Source organism: Protopterus annectens, chromosome 15.part0 (assembly GCF_019279795.1).
Source record: "Protopterus annectens isolate FY-2018-M chromosome 15.part0, PAN1.0, whole genome shotgun sequence".
Lineage (NCBI taxonomy): Eukaryota > Metazoa > Chordata > Ceratodontiformes > Protopteridae > Protopterus > Protopterus annectens.
In genome coordinates this window covers 552,052,912-552,072,792 of record NC_056749.1, presented here as the reverse complement: position 1 = coordinate 552,072,792, position 19,881 = coordinate 552,052,912, and the positions used below count along the sequence as shown (strand labels likewise).

General features: G+C 39.4%; 1 protein-coding gene across 4 annotated transcripts in view; it reads right to left on the bottom strand.

Annotated features, from left to right (window-relative positions):
- LOC122789918 (neuroligin-3-like) overlaps positions 1-19,881 on the bottom strand; it is a 1,591,643-nt gene that overhangs the window by 267,836 nt on the left and 1,303,926 nt on the right. For all 4 annotated transcript variants that reach the window (XM_044057375.1, XM_044057377.1, XM_044057378.1 and 1 more), the window contains one exon: positions 13,021-13,810. In XM_044057375.1, coding sequence (XP_043913310.1) covers positions 13,021-13,810 — 790 coding nt within the window. The remainder of the gene's footprint in view (positions 1-13,020; positions 13,811-19,881) is intronic.

The window sequence follows — 19,881 nt, the reverse complement described above, 5'->3', positions numbered from 1 at the left end:
CAATCCCTCCACGCTACACACTATAGGTACCAAAACCTTGTCACCACAATAAACAAGACATACCGGAGGGATAGATTTCCTGTCCCAGAGACTTCCCATACTCTGGAACAAGCTACCCATTTATGTCAAGCAAAGTTCCTCATTAGCACTCTTCAAGAAAAATCCTGATGAGTGGATGGGAAATAGGAAATACACCACAGGGATCACTTCTGTGGCTCTGCTCAACAGGGGCACAGGAAAATAACTTTCTTGGGTGGCGTAAGCCAGGGAAACCTGTCGGCTAGGCTTACTAAGCCATTGGGCCGATAGCCTAGTACCTACCTATGAACCTATTTTGTTGTTATTGCATTTCATAACTGTGAGTTAATGAAGTATAATCCATAGATTTGCTGTATTTGGTGTGCATTTTTAATACATGCTGGAATAAATATATATTTGAGAAAGACATCTTCAGCCCCCATTTTCTCATTTTTCTACACTGGGCCAGGATGTCATATCAACTATTGCTATAACCATTTTGACTCATTGTCATAGGTTCATGGGTTCATAGGGAGGTACTAGGCTATCTGCCCGAAGGCATTTATAAGCCTAGCCAGAATGTGTTGGCTTTTGCCACCCCCTTATATTAGTTCCTGTGCCTCTGTCCAGCAGACCCACTGAAGTGATCCCTGGGGTAAACTTTCTGTTTCCCATCCACTCGTCAAGGTTTCTCTTGAAGAGGGTTAGCGAGGAGCTCTGCCTAAAGTAGACTGGAATCTTGTTGCAGAGTATGGGAAGTCTCTGGGACAGGAATCTATCCCTCCAGCACATCCTATTTATTGTTGTGGTGAGGTTTAGACCCCTGGAGCATGTGGCTCGAGGGGATATGGTTTTCTTTAGGTGGAGCATGTTCATCAATTCTGGATTGGACATGGCCTTGTATGTCAGGCAGAGATCACCTCTGAGTAGGCGGTATGCAACCGAGTACAGCTGGAGTTTCTTCAGTCGAGCTGTATAGGGTATCTGCTTGAGGACAGTGATCCTCTTGGTGAAGTACTTCTGTGATCTTTCCAGTTGTTGCAGGTGTCTTGTAAGATACATCCCAAATGAGGCACTGTACTCTATGATGGGTCTGATAAGTGATGCATGGAGGGGCCCAATGACCTCTTTTGATCTGGATGCAAACCCTTTTGTGATTAGGTGAGCCACAGAGAAGGATTTTCTAACCACTTTGGCAATGTGATTATCAAAGGAGAGGTTACTATCTACTTGGGTCCCAAGATCCCTTATTACGTCTTCCGTATTTAGGGGGATACCACATATGTGGTAGTTTGTGGGTACTTTGTTTTTTTCAAAGGGGATGACTATGCACTTTTGGCATTTAGATTGAGGCCATGGTTTTGACACCAGGTATCTGTCTCAGTGAGACCCTTTTGGAGGATGTCTGTGTCAGCTAGAGAGTCAATTAGAGACCCTAGTTTGCAGTTATCTGCGAACTTGGTCAGCCATAGTCCTCCTGTGCTTGCCTGTACCTCTGAGAAGTATATGCCAAACAGAAGGGGTCCTAGGACTGAGCCCTGGGGAGCACCACTTGTAACCGATTTAGAGTAAGACCTAGCTCCTGCAATTCATACCATGTGGGTTCTGTCCGTGAGCCAGTTGGCAACCCAGCTCATGATGTAGGGGTTTATGTTCAGGCTGGTGAGCTTGTCTATAATACCTGAGTGGGGAATGGTGTTGAAGGCCTTTGCAAGGTCTAGGTAGGCTGTGTGGACCACCTTTCCCTTGTCTATAGCCTTGGTAACTGTCCCAGAGAGGTCCATCAGGATTAGGAGGCATGATCTGCCCTTAACAAAACCGGACTGGGTAGGGTCCAGTGTTTGGAGGTTTCCAGTGTCTCTGTTAATGAGATCCATGATGATGCACTCCATAGCTTTGCAGACCAAGCTAGTCAGGCTTATAGGGTGATAGTTCCTGGGGTCCATTTTGGCTCCACCTTTGTGGAGTGGAATAACCGTTGCTGTGCGCTACTCTGTGGGCATGTAGCCTGTGGAGAGGCTGAGTTTAAACAGCGTGTTTAGGTGAGGGGTTAGTTCATCTTTGAGCTCATGTAGGACGCAGCCCGGGACACCATCCGGCCCCATTGATGCTGTATTTTTGGCTTTGGAGAGAGCTGTTTTAACCTGAGTGTCTGTGATTTCAGGGGCACTACATTCTTCTGGTATAGATATGGGCTCTTTTGGGGGTGAGAGGGGGGTGAAGTTTGCACTAAACCTGTCTGCCAGGATGTTGTCTATATCAGTCGGTTCATTGTATTTTGTGCCATTCTGCACTAACTCCGAGTAGATCTGAGAATTGCCACTTAGATTCTTGACATAGCTAAAGAATGCCTTGTGGTTATCTTTGGAGTCCATGGCAATTTTTCTTTCGAAGCTAGCCTTGGATGATTTTATGAGGGAACATAGTTTCTTGCTGATACTTATCAGAGATGTCTTCCCTCCTTGGGATTTTACTCTTTTCTGTACTAGTTTCCTCCTCCTATTGTATAGCTTGTTTATGGCAGGGGTCCACCAGACTGGTTTCCTATTCTTGGAGGAGTGAGTCTTGGTTTTATTTGGGATAGCATGATCCATGCATTCTTGTATGTGCCCATAGTGTGCATTAGTAAAGGATTTTGCAGCTTGGACAGTGTTATCCTTTAGCATGGGGGCTTTGAAACTTCCCACCTCAGTCTTAAGTAATGTGAAGTTTGCTTTTGAAAAGTTTTTCATGGTGGTTTCTTTGACCAGGGGTGGTAACGGAATGTGGATATCCAGAGTGATTAGTTTATGGTCAGATCTAACCAGCAAGGGATTGACCTCTGGTGTGGAACACCGGTGGTCTCCCATGTTTGTGATACCAGGTCCAATATGTTGTTACCTCTGGTGGGGGTTTTGACCAGTTGATCCAGGGCATTTGAGTTTATACATTCTAGGAAATCTTGGGCAAGGGAGTTTGTACTTGAGTAGTTCTCCCAGTTAATGTTTGGGTAATTGAAATCACCCAATATCAGTGTGTCTGGTAGGATCTTTATGTTTCCCAGTGTTTCCAGAAATGCGGAGTGGGGGTCCTGGGACATGGTGGGTGATCTGTAGCAAGCTATAATTTAAGCAGTTTTTCCCATTGTTAGTTGCACATGGATGATCTCTGAAGCATCGTGCTGTGCCACTAACCTGGAGGTGTGGGTATCCTTGATGAATATGGATACTCCCCCTCCTTTTGTATTTCGGTCCGGGTTTTGTGGCTGAAATGTATGGTATGAGTTGTAGGCTGGTAGTGCTGGGGTGCTCTCTGGAGCCTTAAACCAGGTTTCTGTTACTGCACATATATCAATTTTCTCCATACCGAGGAGTGCCTCGAGTGCATGCATTTTGAGGTTTAGACTTCTGGCATTGAGTAGCATTACACTCAGTTTTTTGTTACTTGTGCTATTTATGGCGGTGGTTTTGTCTTTTGAGCCTTGCCTAAAAAAGGCACTGTGGGGGTGGCAAGAACCTTCGAAAGCCTAAGGTTGACAGGTGCAAGCCGTTTCTAGCGAAGCAGCATGGCTTGTCGAACATGTCATCCCAGGCTGACGGACACTGGATCCCCTTTGAATGACACCAGAAGCTTAGCCAATTGTTTAAATTGTATACCGTGGTATCATTCTTGGTGAGGGCAGGATTCTACTCAAGGTCAAGGTCATACCGGCCTAGGCCACGTGATCAGAGAGCTCCTCCATGTCTCTTTTCATGTAGTCCAGGGAGGTACGACTCAGGTCATTCACACCAACATGGACAATGACAGAGTCATATTTGTACTTGTTCTGGAGTGACTTGAGTGCTTGTGTTATGTGGTGGATCCTGGCACCTGACAGGCAGCTAATAGTAACCTTCTCCTTGTTCAGCCTAGTGAGTGGGACATCATGTGTCTGACTATAGAGTCACCTATTACTAGTGTGTTGGGTATGTTATTTTGCCTTAAGGGCTGTGATTGTGTGGCACACTGGTTTTGTGAAGTATGTGTTTCATTGTTTGTGTTGGGAGGTGGAGGTTGCTTGGATGTCTGCTTTGGAGGTCTCTGTTGCTTCTGCAGATTTTTATTTAGAGCCTCCGAGTATGTTTTCTTGTATTTGTGTGTATTTTTTGCCAGTGCTGGTTTCATAGGTCTATGTGAGACTGGTGGTGTGATGCAAGTAATTCCTTTCTCCTCTTGACTGCCTGGTCCAGTCTTGGGTTGAGAGAGCTTAGCCTCCAGTTTGGCTGTATAATTGCATCTTTCACATGTATTGGTGTTTGGTGGAAGGAGGAGAGGGTTGTCTTTGTACATGTGGCAATTGTAACATTGCCTCAAAATGCCCAGATTCACCAGTTGGACCAGAGAGTACACCTGAAACTGCCCTTTGGACATGCCTGGATAGGTACAGTGAACTGTTTTACTGATTGACTGGTAAGGTCGAATAGAGAGCCTTGTCCTTGTCTACAGTATAGGGGGTGGTCTAGTGCTAAGGTTTATTAGTGTTTGCTATGAGTTTTGAGCAAGTGCCGGTATGAGAAGTGAATGGTTTGAGTGCTTAAGTTGAAAGGTTGTCTAGTTCCAAGGGAAAAATTGAAGAGTAGACTTTGTGGATCCGGAAATAGTTATACCCTAGCTAACTGGTGCTGCCCGGTGCGCAAAACTGCGCAAATGTAGGTTTTATAGCTGGGAAATGAAAGAGATAGAAATTAGCCCAAAATGGCTAATACACTACTGATTTCTGGGCTGAAACCATTCCTCCAGGGACAGATAGGCTGCTCAAAGCTCCCTCTCTCACAGTGAACAGAGAAACTTTCTTCTATCCAAGTAAGGTATGGGCAAACACAGAAACTTGTAACACAGCCCTGAATTCAGCACTAACCTGAAAACTGGACTATAATAGTTTAGAAAGGCAGGAAAACAAGTATATTTTTTTGCTTTTTTAGAAAATAAAGCAGATACAGAAATGGCTATCACACTTGAGTGTGTAGCCTACAACAGTTAAACAGGTAATTTAAACACAAAAATGACTTTGTTAAAGTGCAGGCAGTAAAATATGTAGCTGAAACAAGCTTTTTAAATCACAGAAACTCTAGAAAATCTGCATTTTAGGCGGATTTAGCTAAAGGCAGCAATAAAATGCAGAAAAATTATACTTAATCACTCCAAAGTCTCTCCTTTGTCTCTCTGCTGCTGTAGAACTCTGCAGGGCATCAGGCAGGAGCTTGTTGATCTGTATACTAGCACAAAAAAACTTGCAAATGCGGGTTTTATAGCAGGGGGAAATGAAAGAGAGAGAAATTAGCCCAAAATGGCCAATAAACTACTAATTTCTGGGCTGAAACCACATATCCAGGAACAGATAGGCTGCTCAAAGCTCCCTATCTCACAGTGAACAGAGAAACTTCCTTCTATCCAAGTAAGGTATGGGCAAACACAGACACTTGTAACACAGCCCTGAATTCAACACTAACCTGAAAACTGGACTATATTTGCTTAGAAAGGCAGGAAAACGAGTATTTTTTTTGGTTTGTTTTTTTTTTTTCAGAAAATAAAGCAGATGCAATAAAAAAACACTTTAAATGCACAGAAATGGCCATCACACTTGAGTGTGTAGCCTACAGCAGTTAAACAGGTAATTTAAACACAAAAACGACTTTGTTAAAGTGCAGGCAGTAAAATAAGTACAATATGTAGCTGAAACAAGCTTTTTAAATCACAGAAACTCTAGAAAATCTGCATTTTAGGCAGAATTAGCTAAAGGCAACAAGAAAATGCAGACAAATTATACTTAAACACTCCAAAGTCTCTCTCTCATCTCTCTGCTGCTGTAGAACTCTGTAGGGCACCAGGCAGGAGCTTGTTGAGCTGTATACTGTATATTCTCCTATCATCTTCTTCTACAGTTATACTTTTCTGGTACAAGTCTTCTGTCACACATCTCCTGGCTGGATGTCCTTATTTCCCCTTGTCCTCTCCCAAATCATTTTCTCCTTTCCTGTATATGTGCCTGAAGCATCGCTATCCATTTTCTTTGACTTTTTCTGCACCTCAGGCTTCTTTGGCTTCCATCTTTCTTCATCTGACTACAATGTTGGTTACCACCTCTCTCAAGCCCTTCATCTTGTCAAGCTTCATCAACTGCTCTGCTTTCTTTACTGAGGTTTCTGTGCCTTACGGATGTATTGGTCACATCACTGTGGATTATATTGGCTGTAGCACCTCTGATTCTAATTTTGACCTCCTCGTTAAGACTTTCTTCTCCTCAGCCACCCCACCCAGATAGTTGAAGCTATTAACCTGTTCCACTATCTTCCCTTCTCACTCAGTTCTCAGCTTCTTCTGATTTCCACCATTTACTGCCTGAACAAATGTCTTGTCTGTTTTCAGTTCCATCCCATTTACCTTCAGTTTTGCATTCTAGTCCCCTATCATTTGCTGAAAGTCCTGTTCCAAGTCTGTTTGTGGTGCCATATTGGCCATATAAATCAAATCTGCTGATATGCCCCTTCTGACCTATTTGCTAATGTAGTCCATCACCAGGCTGAACTGGACTGGACTTAGAGCTGAACCATTATGTGCATCCACTCCCACTGGAGGACTCCTCTGTCAGTCTAAACACGGTTTATACTTGTGTTATTCAACCCTTGTATGTTTTCCATGTCTAGGTATGACTAGTATTGTTCTTTCCTCACTTCCAGCCTCTTCTCCAATATCTGTCTCACTCCAAATGATAGGTCAGTCATGCTGCATCCTGACTTGAATCTGAACTTCTCATCCCCATCTTACTTTCTAGCATTCTGCATTTTCATTCATCACTCACCTTCTCAGCACTTTTCTGCAATATAACAGGAGTTTGACACCTTTATGTTGTTGCTATTCCAAATATAGTAAGCACGGTGAATGTGAAGGTCTTAACTGGTTGATATACTGGCCACAGAATAGTTATTCTCCAGTCAACTAGGATATACCATTCTCTTCATACTGCAATGAGTACCCAAAGGAACCATTTGTCCTCTAATTCGCCCAAAATCTTGACCATATCTATCATGACTTCATCTGTGCCTGATGCTTTCTGTGACTGAATTTTCCTTTGTGCCATTCTTTCTTTTTCTAAGTGGGGGGGGGGGGTTCTTTTCCTCTTTCATTGTAGACCGTGTCCAAAGTAATATATCTTAACCATGAGGTTTTCTTCATTTGGATGCTAATAGAAGTTACCTTTTATCTCCCTTTGAATTCCTTTGGAGCGGTGAGCAAATTGTTGCTGGCAACCTCAATGAGTGGTGTCTGATGATAATGACTGTCTTAGCAACCTGCTAGAGCTACTTTGTGTTATCTGCTAAATCACTTTCCAGAAGCTGGTAGAACTTCTTTGATACCTTTATCTTTGTTATTGCAACGGCTGTTGTAGCTTCTTTGTTAGCTAACTAGTTATTCATCCTTAGCTTTGTATGACTTTTCTGTCTCCAATCCCCCCCCCCCCTCACCCCCACTCCTTCTTTTTGGTAACTTTCTGGATTTTTTGAACCTTGGCTCCAGCTTTCTTTATGTACTTTATTTCCATAACAGGTTCATCTACATATTTATTCTATACTTTTCATACATGCTGTTTTGAGACACTGCCATTCTTTTTTGAATCCACCTATTTCTTCTGCTTGCTGAGGTGACAGAACTTGAATCCCTGTGTTTTCACTACAATGGACTTGCAGGTCTTCAGTCCAGTTTCAGTATATCTAAGAGCCTACTCAGACCATTGGTTCATGCTGGAGGCTAAAAGATTCACTTTTGATGACTTTGGAGTCTCTTATTCTACCCTAATGCCCTTTCCTTACTTAGGAGGATGATCACATGAGTTGCATATTGACTGCTCCTGTATGTGAGCATGTGCCTTGGTGAAACATGAACTGACCGCCATCGTGCCAAATGACAGACAGAATTCCCATGTGGAATCAGCTTGTCTTCCTTTCCTTGTCTGTTTTGATATTAGCATTCCGGTCCCTAGGTTTATCTAGTAGGTCCTGCAATTTATGCCTGAATGCTCCCTTTTACTTGCCATCAGAACCCTAATGTGGGACACAGGCTGAGAGTCAATGGAATCTGATTGACATTTGTCTGTCACTAATTCTGATGACATTCCTCACTTTATTCAGAAAACTTTCTTTTGTCACAATTGCTATCTCATTTCTAGTCTGTCTTCCTCCTCCTCCTGTATGGCAAATTCTGAATCGAAAGCCAAAGGATTTTCTGACTGCCCATCTACCTAGTTATGGGGATACACTCCTTACCATTATGTTGTCCACTTCCAAGCTTCATGCTGCCAGGAAACCTATATTCAATGTACCAATCCTTATTTCAGTTTTGGCAGGCTGATTGGTTTTATTTCCAGGTATCTATGGACAGAGCTAGTCTAGCTAACCCATGCAGAGCAACTCGATACCAGCTAGCCAGTAGATGATTGACCAACAGCTGCTGAGTTTTACAGTGGGCACCCACTGGCCAACAAGGGCACATAGGCTTCCTCCCACCATTAATATGGGTCCCTGGCACAGGCTAGAGTAGGCCAGGTCCTCAACTGGCAAATATTCTTGCCCATCTTTGCTATCATTAGTTAATGTAACTAATCACATGTCTCAGAGGCTAGCCCTGGTATATGATGTGCAGTCTGTCATTTATGTTCTACTGTCTAGAGAATACAGGTAATATTGTGCATCACATTATATGTTTAAAGTGGTTGATCTGCACAACTCTTTCCCTGATATACATCAGATAGAGTGTGTGCTGCTATCCACCACTCAACTCCGTTTTGGGTGCACTCATTTGGCATATCTGATAAGTTCAACTGGGAATCAGGAAGGTTAGGTTTGAATCCAGAACCTTCCACCTTTTAGGTGAAAACAGAATTGTATTATTGTGGAAGTCATGTCTTTTATTATAGCTTGTGTTGTAGTTTTACTAGTAGTAAGATGTCTGTTATTGATACTGAAGATATGGTTGATTGCCTTAATATTTTCTTAAAGAATAATTCCTTTGTCTTTCATGGCAAATGAGTTTTTTTGGAAGATTTGGGTATTTATAATAGTAATCTTTTCAGGCATGACATTTAGTTTGCTGATTTTATTGGCATTATCTTTGTTTTGTGTGATAACAGCATTGCTTGTCTTGTGGAGTTTGTCAGCAAGTGGAATGTAAGCACAAAACTGTTAGCATTTTTTTAACATCAAAATGAAGTTGTTTTTAGATCTATTGATGGGAAAAATACACAGCATAGTTGTCATATTACAATCTAAAATAAGCTATTATTTATAATACAATATTAAATATGAATAGCATGTCCCCTTTCTTTCTGATGAAAAACATTGTAAAGTGGTAGGCTATATACATACTAAAAAACTAATAGTTTAATTCAAAAATTTTGACAATTGTAAAAAAATGATAGGAAAACCTATGGCAGTGAATCTTTCTAAGAGTCTAATGCAGATGCTGTTAATGAGCAGTAAATAAGTGGTATGGACTATATGTCTCATTAATTAATCCTGCACAAAATAATTTCACACCAAAAAGATATAAACAGAAAAGTATCTATGCCCTTTAGCTGTGCCTTTATAGCAGATAAATCCAGAGTTAAGTATGTTGCTGAATAACTGGAAGATTCTTAGTGGTTAGCCAAAACGAGTTAAGGTGTTAGGTGCTGAGCCTTGTTTGCTAATACTAGATAATCTGACTTAAAACAATACTTTGAGAAGGCATACAGAGTTCTAGTTAAACATGTGAATAGATTAAGCATATACAACAGACAAGCATGCAATTACAACAAGGATGTTAATGAAAGGCCGTTCTTAGTGCCCTGTCTAATAGTAGTTTTAGTCCACCCGGATTTTTGTGTGACCACAAGATAACATTGTGTACATATCTGAGTGTTTTGAATGTGATGCTTTCTCACAAGAAGAACCTGAGAAAATGCTGAGGACTCATGTCTATGAATACTCTCAATCACAAAAAATAAAGAAACACTTATTAAAATGTAGTAAGACTTCTACTAGCTATAAAAGATTTGTATTGATAAATTAAGTAATGGAGTTGTCAACAGTGAAAATCTATTGGATACAAAAGAGTTTCATTGGCAGGTATTATCTGAATTCTGCCATTATCCAGGTCTGAATCACATCACAAATTATAAAAGTACTTGGCAGTGTAGAAGTCCAAAACACTGACAGCAGTTTTTATATGATTATGCATAGAATTTATATTTTTGTTTTATTATTAAAGCACAAGTTTCCTATGAGTAATTGTTCATATGATGTCAGTTGTTCAATTAGCTCAGTCTGATGATGTCTTGTACCATTAGTGAGAAAAAGTGCTTACTGTGCAAATGAAGATGTATGGTTCCTTCTTGTCCTCTTATTGTCATTTACTGCTGCAAAGTCTGTTGTTTTATAAGCAGAATTATGACATTTGCTTCAGGCAAGCAATCAGACTGACAAAAATGGCCAAATTCAGTATTTATGTCAATGTTACTAATACTAGGGAAATAAACTATAGAATAAAATCTAAAGGTAAACTATATTTTTCTCTACAATAGCTTAACCCTATCAGAATTTCTTTAAAAACACAAAAGAAAGAAGAATATCCCAAGTCTCCCTGATTTATTGAATATGCTGTTTTAGTGGAAAACTTTAAACTACTGGCTTTTCCAGGATAAACATCTTTCACTTCCAAGTTTTATCAGTCGTTTCTTTCAGGGTTTCAGGGTTGTAGTGCTGCAGTCAGATTCCTGTTTGGACTGCCTGAGGCACATCTTAGGAAACTCGGGCACAGGTTAGGCAAAACTTTCTTATTATGTAGGTTATAGCATGACTATCCAACAAGAAAAGAAGATAGAGGCCAGAAAAGTCCACCGCAAATATTTATTGATACTCCAAATATAAAACTAACCGCTTTTGTTTCCCAATCAAAACTTCATCAGAATAATCTGTTATAGATTATAGCATAAACACCGTGGTGTTCTTTCCATGCTATGTCATTAACATTGCGGTGCTCCATGTTTCCATATCTTTTTGTCCAAAAAATTGTATGTATAACAACTATATGGATTGTTGGAGAACTTTTCTTGACATTTTAATGTAGGCCTCCCATTTTAGAGGATGTATACAATATCCTGCATTACAAAAGTCATTCTTACATCCCTGTCTCAAACACACACACACCCATAAAGCTTATCATATTCTGTCATCATGCACACTAAAAAAATAACTGCAAAAATAATTAGAGGAATGTATTTAACTTCAGAACTAATGTGTTGCTAGAAACAAACTAGGGCTCACTAGGAAATCTGAAACTGTAGTAATCATGAATCATCGTGACAACAGTCAAGATAAAAATAAAAACTTTCTTTCATCCCACACTCCAATTTCTATCAATACCTGAAGATCACAGTAATCAATTTTAATAAAGGAAGGCAGAGTATATATAACCACTACCACCTGGCCACAGAATTAGAGCAGCTTCAATTTTCCCAGCTGTCACACTACCAACATAGTCCACAGATGGCAAACAGAATACAGGTAGCTAAACAAAAATATAAATGCAAAATACTGCCATATAACGATTCTTATTTAATCATAGCTGTTCCTACAGACTGTAGGAAGGAAACCTCTGCATGTCCCCTGTGTTTCTCAGCTGGGCAGACAGCACTTTTCTTGCAGGTGTATGCAGTTGTGCATCAGTATGATAATATTTCATTTACCTATTCAGAGATGTTTGCTAACTCCTTTGACCAGGGAATGTTTGTGAAAACTCTGGGAAGGAAATGTGGAATGAAAGCATGAAAAAGTCAGTAGTGTTTTATTATCTCTACTCTGAGAAAGTTTTGACCAGCACAAATGTATGTTTCATATGTTTCACTATAAATGGAGTACACGGAATGTTTCTTAAATATGACACATCAGAAACACAATTTACAAAAGTGGTATTGTTGAGACTATGAAAATAATAGTTTAATGCACAGACAACCTATTTTCTAAAACTATCACTTCCTTCTTCAGTGCCTTAAAATTTAAAATCAACACACAAACAGAAATGTAAGGTGGTTTTCTTCTTACCCATTGTGCACTGTCCCCCTTATTTGCATGAAAATAGGTTTCATTATTGACTGCTCTTAGGCCCTCCTGCTTAAATTCCATAAATGCAGAACAGTGTGAAGACCCTTCTCTAGTTGGACTTTAAATCACAGCGCATTTGCTATGTTATCAAACTGTCACATGTGGCTGAAACCTGCACTGTTCTACATTGTAGCTGTCAGCTGTAAGGAAGTAGCAATACTTTACTCGATTAGGCTTATGGTCCACCAAAAGTCTCAAACATAAAATGCAATTGCACATGGAGTGGTTTTGCTCTCTTCCCTTCAAAATAGATATTTCAGCTACCACTGAAGCTTGTTATCTTTCACTACCATTTTACGCACTATACTGTACCAGATACACACACATTTCAGTCCCCAGTTATGTAATAATATAACCATTCACCAGCAATGCATTCACAGTATGTTTTATCCTTTTGGATATGTGTGGAGGTTTTGTCGAATGACTTGGTCTGCTCTGTTTTCAGTGTCAGTTATACCTGAAGTTTAAGTGATCATATTTGTTAAAAAATGTAAGCAGACTGAGATTGATTTCAACTTTTGCACTTTAAATAGCACTAAAGATAGTACACTTTACAAAATTGCATTACACCTGCCTCTCCATGAAATTATGTGAATAAACTGAGGACTTCTGAGCTCTATGCTGTCATTCCCCAACATTTACAAATAAATACAAGAGATTGAGAAAAGTCTGCATTTTACCTCTGTTATACTGTACAGATTTTGTTGCATAAATATAAGATTTCTTTCTTCATCATTTTAGAACATGTTGTCCAAACTATAAGATAACAGAAGGGCTTCACATTTTACTCAGGAAAAAGCACCACAACTAAAGTGAGAGAGAAAGAAAAATGTCACCACATGGAACTCACCCTGTTTTTGCAAAATTTGTCCAGTAGGTCATGACGACTGCACTCAGCATTACATCATTTTTAGAGAAGTTGCAGGGAAAGAGGTCTGTAGGTCCAATCATAGGAATCCCAAAAACATAAGGTACTTCATCACCATGAGCTGCATCTGCCCATGATGGTTTCATCAAACTCTGGCAGTGATGATAGAATGCGTAAAAATAGGTGGGAGAGCCATAGCGAGCATGTAGGTCTGCTGTCACCACAGCAGGTTCAACCCACTGGTGGTCAGTGAAAAGGGCCACCAGGGTCTTACGCCGGGTCTCAGGGTTGTCCCTGTCTGCCCAGTCAGTATACATAAACTTGATGGTTTCCCTCAGTGTGTCTTTTCCTTCTGGATATCCATACAAGTTGTCCACAAAGTTAGAGACAGCAAAGTCAAAATCACTCCCAGATACTCCATCTTCAGACTCCACAGTCGTCTCCACAAATTTGAGCCCTTCCCCTTGGTTCACTCCAAGCATGATGTCATAATTCAGAAACTCACCCTGCTCCATCAAGATTTCAGGGTCATCAGGTATTACATCTCCATCTATGACAGGGCCAAATGCTACATGGTACCGTGCTGGTTGGATATCCTGTTCAACGAGTTCCCGAAAACTCTTCTGCCGTAGGCAGTCTACCATGTCTAATGTATCCAGTACATTGCAACCCACCTTTTCTGCAAGCAGTCTTGTGTACTTCACAGGCTGATAGTTTACTGCCCAGCTGGAAAGGGCAGAGCCACTCTGGATGATAGCACGATGAAATAATCCTGCAACATTAAAAATAAAAAGGCAATGAAGTCTAAATGTTCAGACTGCTCACTCTGATTAAACAGCATTTCAGCATCAACCAGAACAGTAGAATTCACTAATGCTATGTATGGAATGCCATTCACAGGCTCTCAGTGATGAATTAAGTAACAGCTGTAATTTTGAAATATTATTAAACATGCTTTCATTTATATAGTAAAGTTTAGTTATATGACGGAACAATGAAAACTGAATTTTATTTCCACCATCAAAAATAAAATAAATAAATAAAAAGTAAGCAGATTATTTGCAGTGAATAATACATGGTATGAATGGTAAAGATTGTTTTTAAATATGTATTTTTTTGGAGTGGTTTAAAGAATGATTATGTTAAGTATCCAGTCTTTTACCATCAATATCTAGTTATTACTATTTTTTAAGAAAATACATAATCCAGTGGATACATTGTCATGTAAGTGAATATTACCAAACCTTCCCTCTCAGCAACGGCCTTCATTTTGGCAGCTGTTCCTGTTTTGGGGTCTTTATCTCCCATTATTTTTTGACTTTGTCCCTCACTCTTGAACAAGTTTTTGAGAACTGTAATGTGTATACACACACACACACACACACACACACACATCTATATATATATATATATATATATATATATATATATATATATATATATATATTATGTATACATACGTACATATATACACATTACTGAAAAATTGATACCTTATTGAGTGGTATCTTGTCTGCAGAGTGTAAAAATCCATTGCTTCTGTTTTTGTCAATTTAAGAAACTCTGACAGCTGCTGCACTTGTCGAACTACCTTTCACCAGTCCGAATATCATTATTCTTGTCCTTGGTTACTCACAAATATCAAGTAACCCCCTGGCTACACACGGCTACAGACTTTGGTATCATATCTGCAGTTTCCTGTATTTAAATATATGCATTGAAGTCTTTCATGTAATTTCCTACTTGACTGTCCTTCTCAATAACTCATCAAAAAAAAAATCACTGCCTAGAGGGCTTAATCCTTTAATGTTTTCCTTTTTCTTTTCTGACCACCCAATCAGAAAGGATGGTTTGCTGCTGTTTATGCGTGTATCCTGAAAACGTCCATCTTTGAGTTTTACTCCCTGGGTTTTTCCTACCTGTATTTATATACATTTATTTATTTAGCTATTTGTTTTCTTGTTTTAGATATTTATTTAATTTTGTCACTGGGGTACTGCATTTATCCTGATGGAGCATATTCAGGCCGGCCCATTGGTTGCAAAACAAAGTAAACAAAAACGGAACACAGGTAGTGAGAAATACAAATGTAAAGTAAGAAAGTAAATGTAAATAAACAAATGTGGCAACAAGCTTGTAAAGATCAGAATTACTACTCTAGTGAACATGGTTAAAATGTTACTATGGAAAAGTAAATCATTTTAGTTAAATAACCAATATACTATTTTACAAGATTTACAGGAGAATGGAATAAAATACGTTACAAATTTATTACATTAGGAGAGGACGACAGAGGAAAAGGGAGATCGTGATAGAAAGGGTTAGAAGGACAAAGAATCAGTTTATGCTAGGGAAAGCAGTAGACAGGGAATGATGTGCACATACCTTACACTAAACTGCCAGTTGAATAATGCTGTTATAATGTGGCTAAATGTATGCCGGCTTTATTTTCTCCTCAGAGGCCCAATCCATATGTCTCTTATTTTAAATTCAGATACAGAGTTCACCAACAAATGTCAGTGTCTTCTGCTGTTTTTATACATTTTTTCTGCAATTTCCAGCAACCCAGTCCATGAAAGAATATCTTCTCCATAAAATATTCCCAGATAATCATGTCCTGTCTTCCACTTAATTCATAATTCACCTTCATATTTCATTCTCTGTAATTTGATAAAGCCATAACATATTACCTCTGTCTCTTAACTCTTTAAGCAAGAATATATTTAACCAGTGTAGGCTAGTTTCATAACTATTCCCTTCCTAACTATCCCCTAATTGCTTTCCCAAAGTGGCCTCCAAAACTGTGCAAAAGGCAGAAAGTACAGTTTAATCAGGTATCTGTACAGCAGAAGTCGGATTACGGCTGCTACAAGAAAATCAAATTATCTCACAATTCAACCTCTTGTTTTGTTAGCTTTGCTTGCAGCTTTTGAAAACAAATGTAGCCACTCCAAAATCTGACACAAATAGCTCCACTAAGTACATATTTAAATCCTTGAGTGTGTACCCCACTGGACATGACTTTGCACTTGTTAGTATTGCAGCCTACTTCCTTCATGTTCTCGTATTCCTCTGTAATCTCCCCTTCCTGAATTTGTGAGTCGCTAGCAAACATAATGATGATTTATGATCCTCAAGATGCAGATGAAATGAAGGTATAAAAAAAAAAAGACTTGATGCTTATTCCATATTACAACAATAATAAAGCACCTTATCTCTGACAATCATAAATTAGCATCCTCAGTGATCTGGGTACAAAGTAGCTTGAATGTTCAAGGAACAACATTGCGAAGATGGCTGAGCAATCCAAAGCCAAGATGGGCTCAGTGTTCTTGGCAAGGGTGCTGAACTTCTGACTATCTGCTCCCTGTAAGTGTCTAGGAGGGTAGAACATACAACTCTCAAAAATATCTTCAAATAGCTGCTGACAGTGAAGCAAGTATACTTGAGTGCCCCCATGTCCTCACCCCCCCCCCTCCATGCTTCTAGTACTGAAAACACCAGCTTTTTCCCATTTCCCCTGGGTAGGCCTTAAGCAAAAGCAAACCATGTGCATCTTACTAACTGAGCTGCTGCTGTTCCTCATCTCTATGTGAACAATGTGGTGGTATGTTAGCCACAGTAGTAAAAGCTTCTCCTAAACTTCTGCCTGTTGGCACCCTGCTTCTTCAGTATAGATACACAAATTTCTAGTGCCTTTCTCTATTATGCAGAGATATACTAAGCAAGGAATTTTTAAACAGAGATATTGCAATCAGGTTTCCCACAGGGTTCTGTAACAGGTCCAGACCATATAACCTTGCATGGGAAGAATACCAGAAAGTGTGAGTGACAGGATCAATTTCCTAGTGATACAAGGGTGATCCTAGTTACCTGCTATCACAGTCCTACTGTCTTGGATGGCTCTATGTGCCCCAGTGATCCCTTGAGGCTGTACTGTCCATAGCTTTAAGTTCCTAGGAGGGTCACTGTTAAGGAAACTGGGCTAAGAAGAGGTTCCAGACAGACAATTATTTAATACTGCTAAGGATAGTGAGGTTACATACTCAGAGGTTCATCCAGAATATTGATAATAGGACCCACCCATGAACTTAGGCAAGGACCATTCTGGGTTCACAAGCAGCAAGGATAAAGACTGAAGTGAGGTACAATTTCTGTTAAGTGTGGGCAGGGAGCAGTGGGACAGACTAAAGCATGACAAACCTCAGCAGTGCAAACTGGCATTTGAGAAATGAAATATCACCTGTTTTGTATGGATACAGCTAAAGCTTCCTCAGCATGGTTGAAAAGTTCAGGATCAGGTTCATTGGCTGACAGATGAGATCAGACAGGAGTACCTGTGTACTACAATGTTTACAAATGACATTGTTATCCAGTGTGAGAGTAGGGAACAGGTTGAGGAGACTCTGGAGAGGTGGAAATATGCTCTAGAGAGGAGAGCAATGAAGGTTAGCAGGACTAAGACAGAATATATGTATGTAAATGAGAAAGAGGATAGAGGAAGGGTGAGGATGCAGGGAGTAGAGTTGGTAAAGGTGGATGAATTTAAATACTTGGGATCAACAGTTCAGAGTAATGGTGAATGTGGAAGAGAGGTGAAGAAGAGAGTACAGGCAGGGTGGAGTGGGTGGAGAAGAGTGTCAGGAGTGATTTGTGACAGACGGGTACCAGTAAGAGTGAAAGGGAAGGTCTACAAAAGGATAGTGAGACCAACTATGTTATATGGGTTGGAGATGGTGGCATTGACAAAAAGGCAGGAATCAGAGCTGGAGGTTGCAGAGTTAAAGATGTTAAGATTTGCATTGGGTATGACAAGGATGGACAGGATTAGGAATCAGTATATTAGAGGGTCAGCTCAAGTTGGATGGTTTGGAGACAAAGCCAGAGAGGCAATATTGTATTGGTTTGGACTTGTGCTAAGGAAGGATGCTGGTTAAACTGGGAAAATTATGCTAATGATGGAGCAACCAGGTAAGAGGAAAAGAGCAAGGTCTAAGATAGGACTTATGGATGCGGTGAGAGAGGACAAGAAGGTGGTAGGTGTGACAGAGCAAGATGCAGAGGACAAGAAGAAATGGAAACAGATGATCCACTATGGTGACTCCTAACGGGAACAGCCGAAAGAAGAAGAAGAAGGTCTTGTGACCATGCATGCCATTAGTTCTAGAACCAGATTAAAGATGGTCATTACGGGATGCCATGATGAGTGTGAGTTTACTTGTAAGCCTTTAATCGGGTGCTGTACAGCTGGTGACTAAGCCAGAAGATGAGATGGTTGCACAATTGAACCGGCAAGCTGGTAAAAGGAAAACTTTGTCTGTGAGCATGTACATGTAATAGCTATTCAGAGTTTTCAGACTGTTTGGAGACTGCATGTTCAGTGCACCATTGGGTAAAACTACTTATTCTGCCACTCCCAATTAACTTCTAATTATCCCATCTCATAATCGCTAACTATAATAAATGAGATTAGATATTAAATTAGAAGTGAAAGTATATGAAAAATAAAGGTACAAAGACATTATTTAAATATTATGATGTATATACCTTTATAAATTAGTAGTGAATGAAGTAATAAATTTATATCCCTTATTCGCATATATTTATAATGAAAGCATTTTGACACTTTAATGAGAAGCGATATGCTGTTGAATTTTTTATTTTTAAAGAGTAGTAACAAATAGCAAACTCACTGACTTAGCTTGCGCTTACTAGCTGATATAGTTAGCAATGAAATATATGAAAAATAGAGGCACAAAGCTTAGGTCAGCTGCTATGATGTGCTTTCATAATTTAATGGTGAATGATGTTTTGCACTCATATTAAAATGAATGAAGCTCGTTGATTCAGTGTGGAAAGATGAGCTTATTGTTTGTTGTAAAGAGGCAATAATTTAAGATGGGATGTAGTAAAACACTTGCAGAATAGTGTATTTTTAAATTACTAATTGATTAATTGAATTTTAACACATGACCAATATATAAAGAAGTGTTTGTGCTGTAAACTGGTTTTACGGTCTGAGGAAGCAAATGTGAAAGCGCTTACCGAATAAACGTTTAGATTGTTTTAAAATAGTTATACTGGAATTTTGTCGAGTCTGTGGTTGCCTATTGCTGCTATATATCTTTGGACTTTACACTTATTGGTTTAGTGGCAGCAATAGGGCATTTGCTTTGTCGAGTGTGTTTGTTTTCATTACCAATGTGTTTACTTATGGCAATACTTATTACTGGCAGAGATGGGGGTAGCGATGGAAACCCCCTGCACTAATAGCTATGCCAATCTGGTGTTTGCCCAATGGAAAAGGAATGGTTGGATGACACCAGAAATACATAGACCAACCAAATGTATAGTAAATTTGTGGATGATGTCTTTATTGCATGGGAAGGAAGTGAAACTTCATTTAACAATTTCATTGATTTTCTGAGCATGACAACTACCTTCCTGAAAATCCAGGTTAAAAACTCACATCATGAAATAGAATTTTTGGATGTGAAATTAAGTTTAGATCCTGTAAAAGGTATTGAAACAATGATATACAGAAAATCAATGTGGCGTAATCATATGCTACACTACTCAAGTATGCATCCCAGACATATTTTCCACAATATAGTGAATAATCAAGCAGTACGAGCATCTAAACTTTGTACAAACAAAGACATTTATTTGATGGAAAATGAGAAACTGTTGAATAACTTTATGGAAAGAGACTATAAAGAAAAAAAAGATTACTAAGGGCAAAGAGCAAATATTAAGAATATGTGAACATAACGGTAGACCTCATTATTCTACGAGGAGTGACCAAGAGATGAAGCAGAATAAAGAAAGCTGCTCCAAAGAACA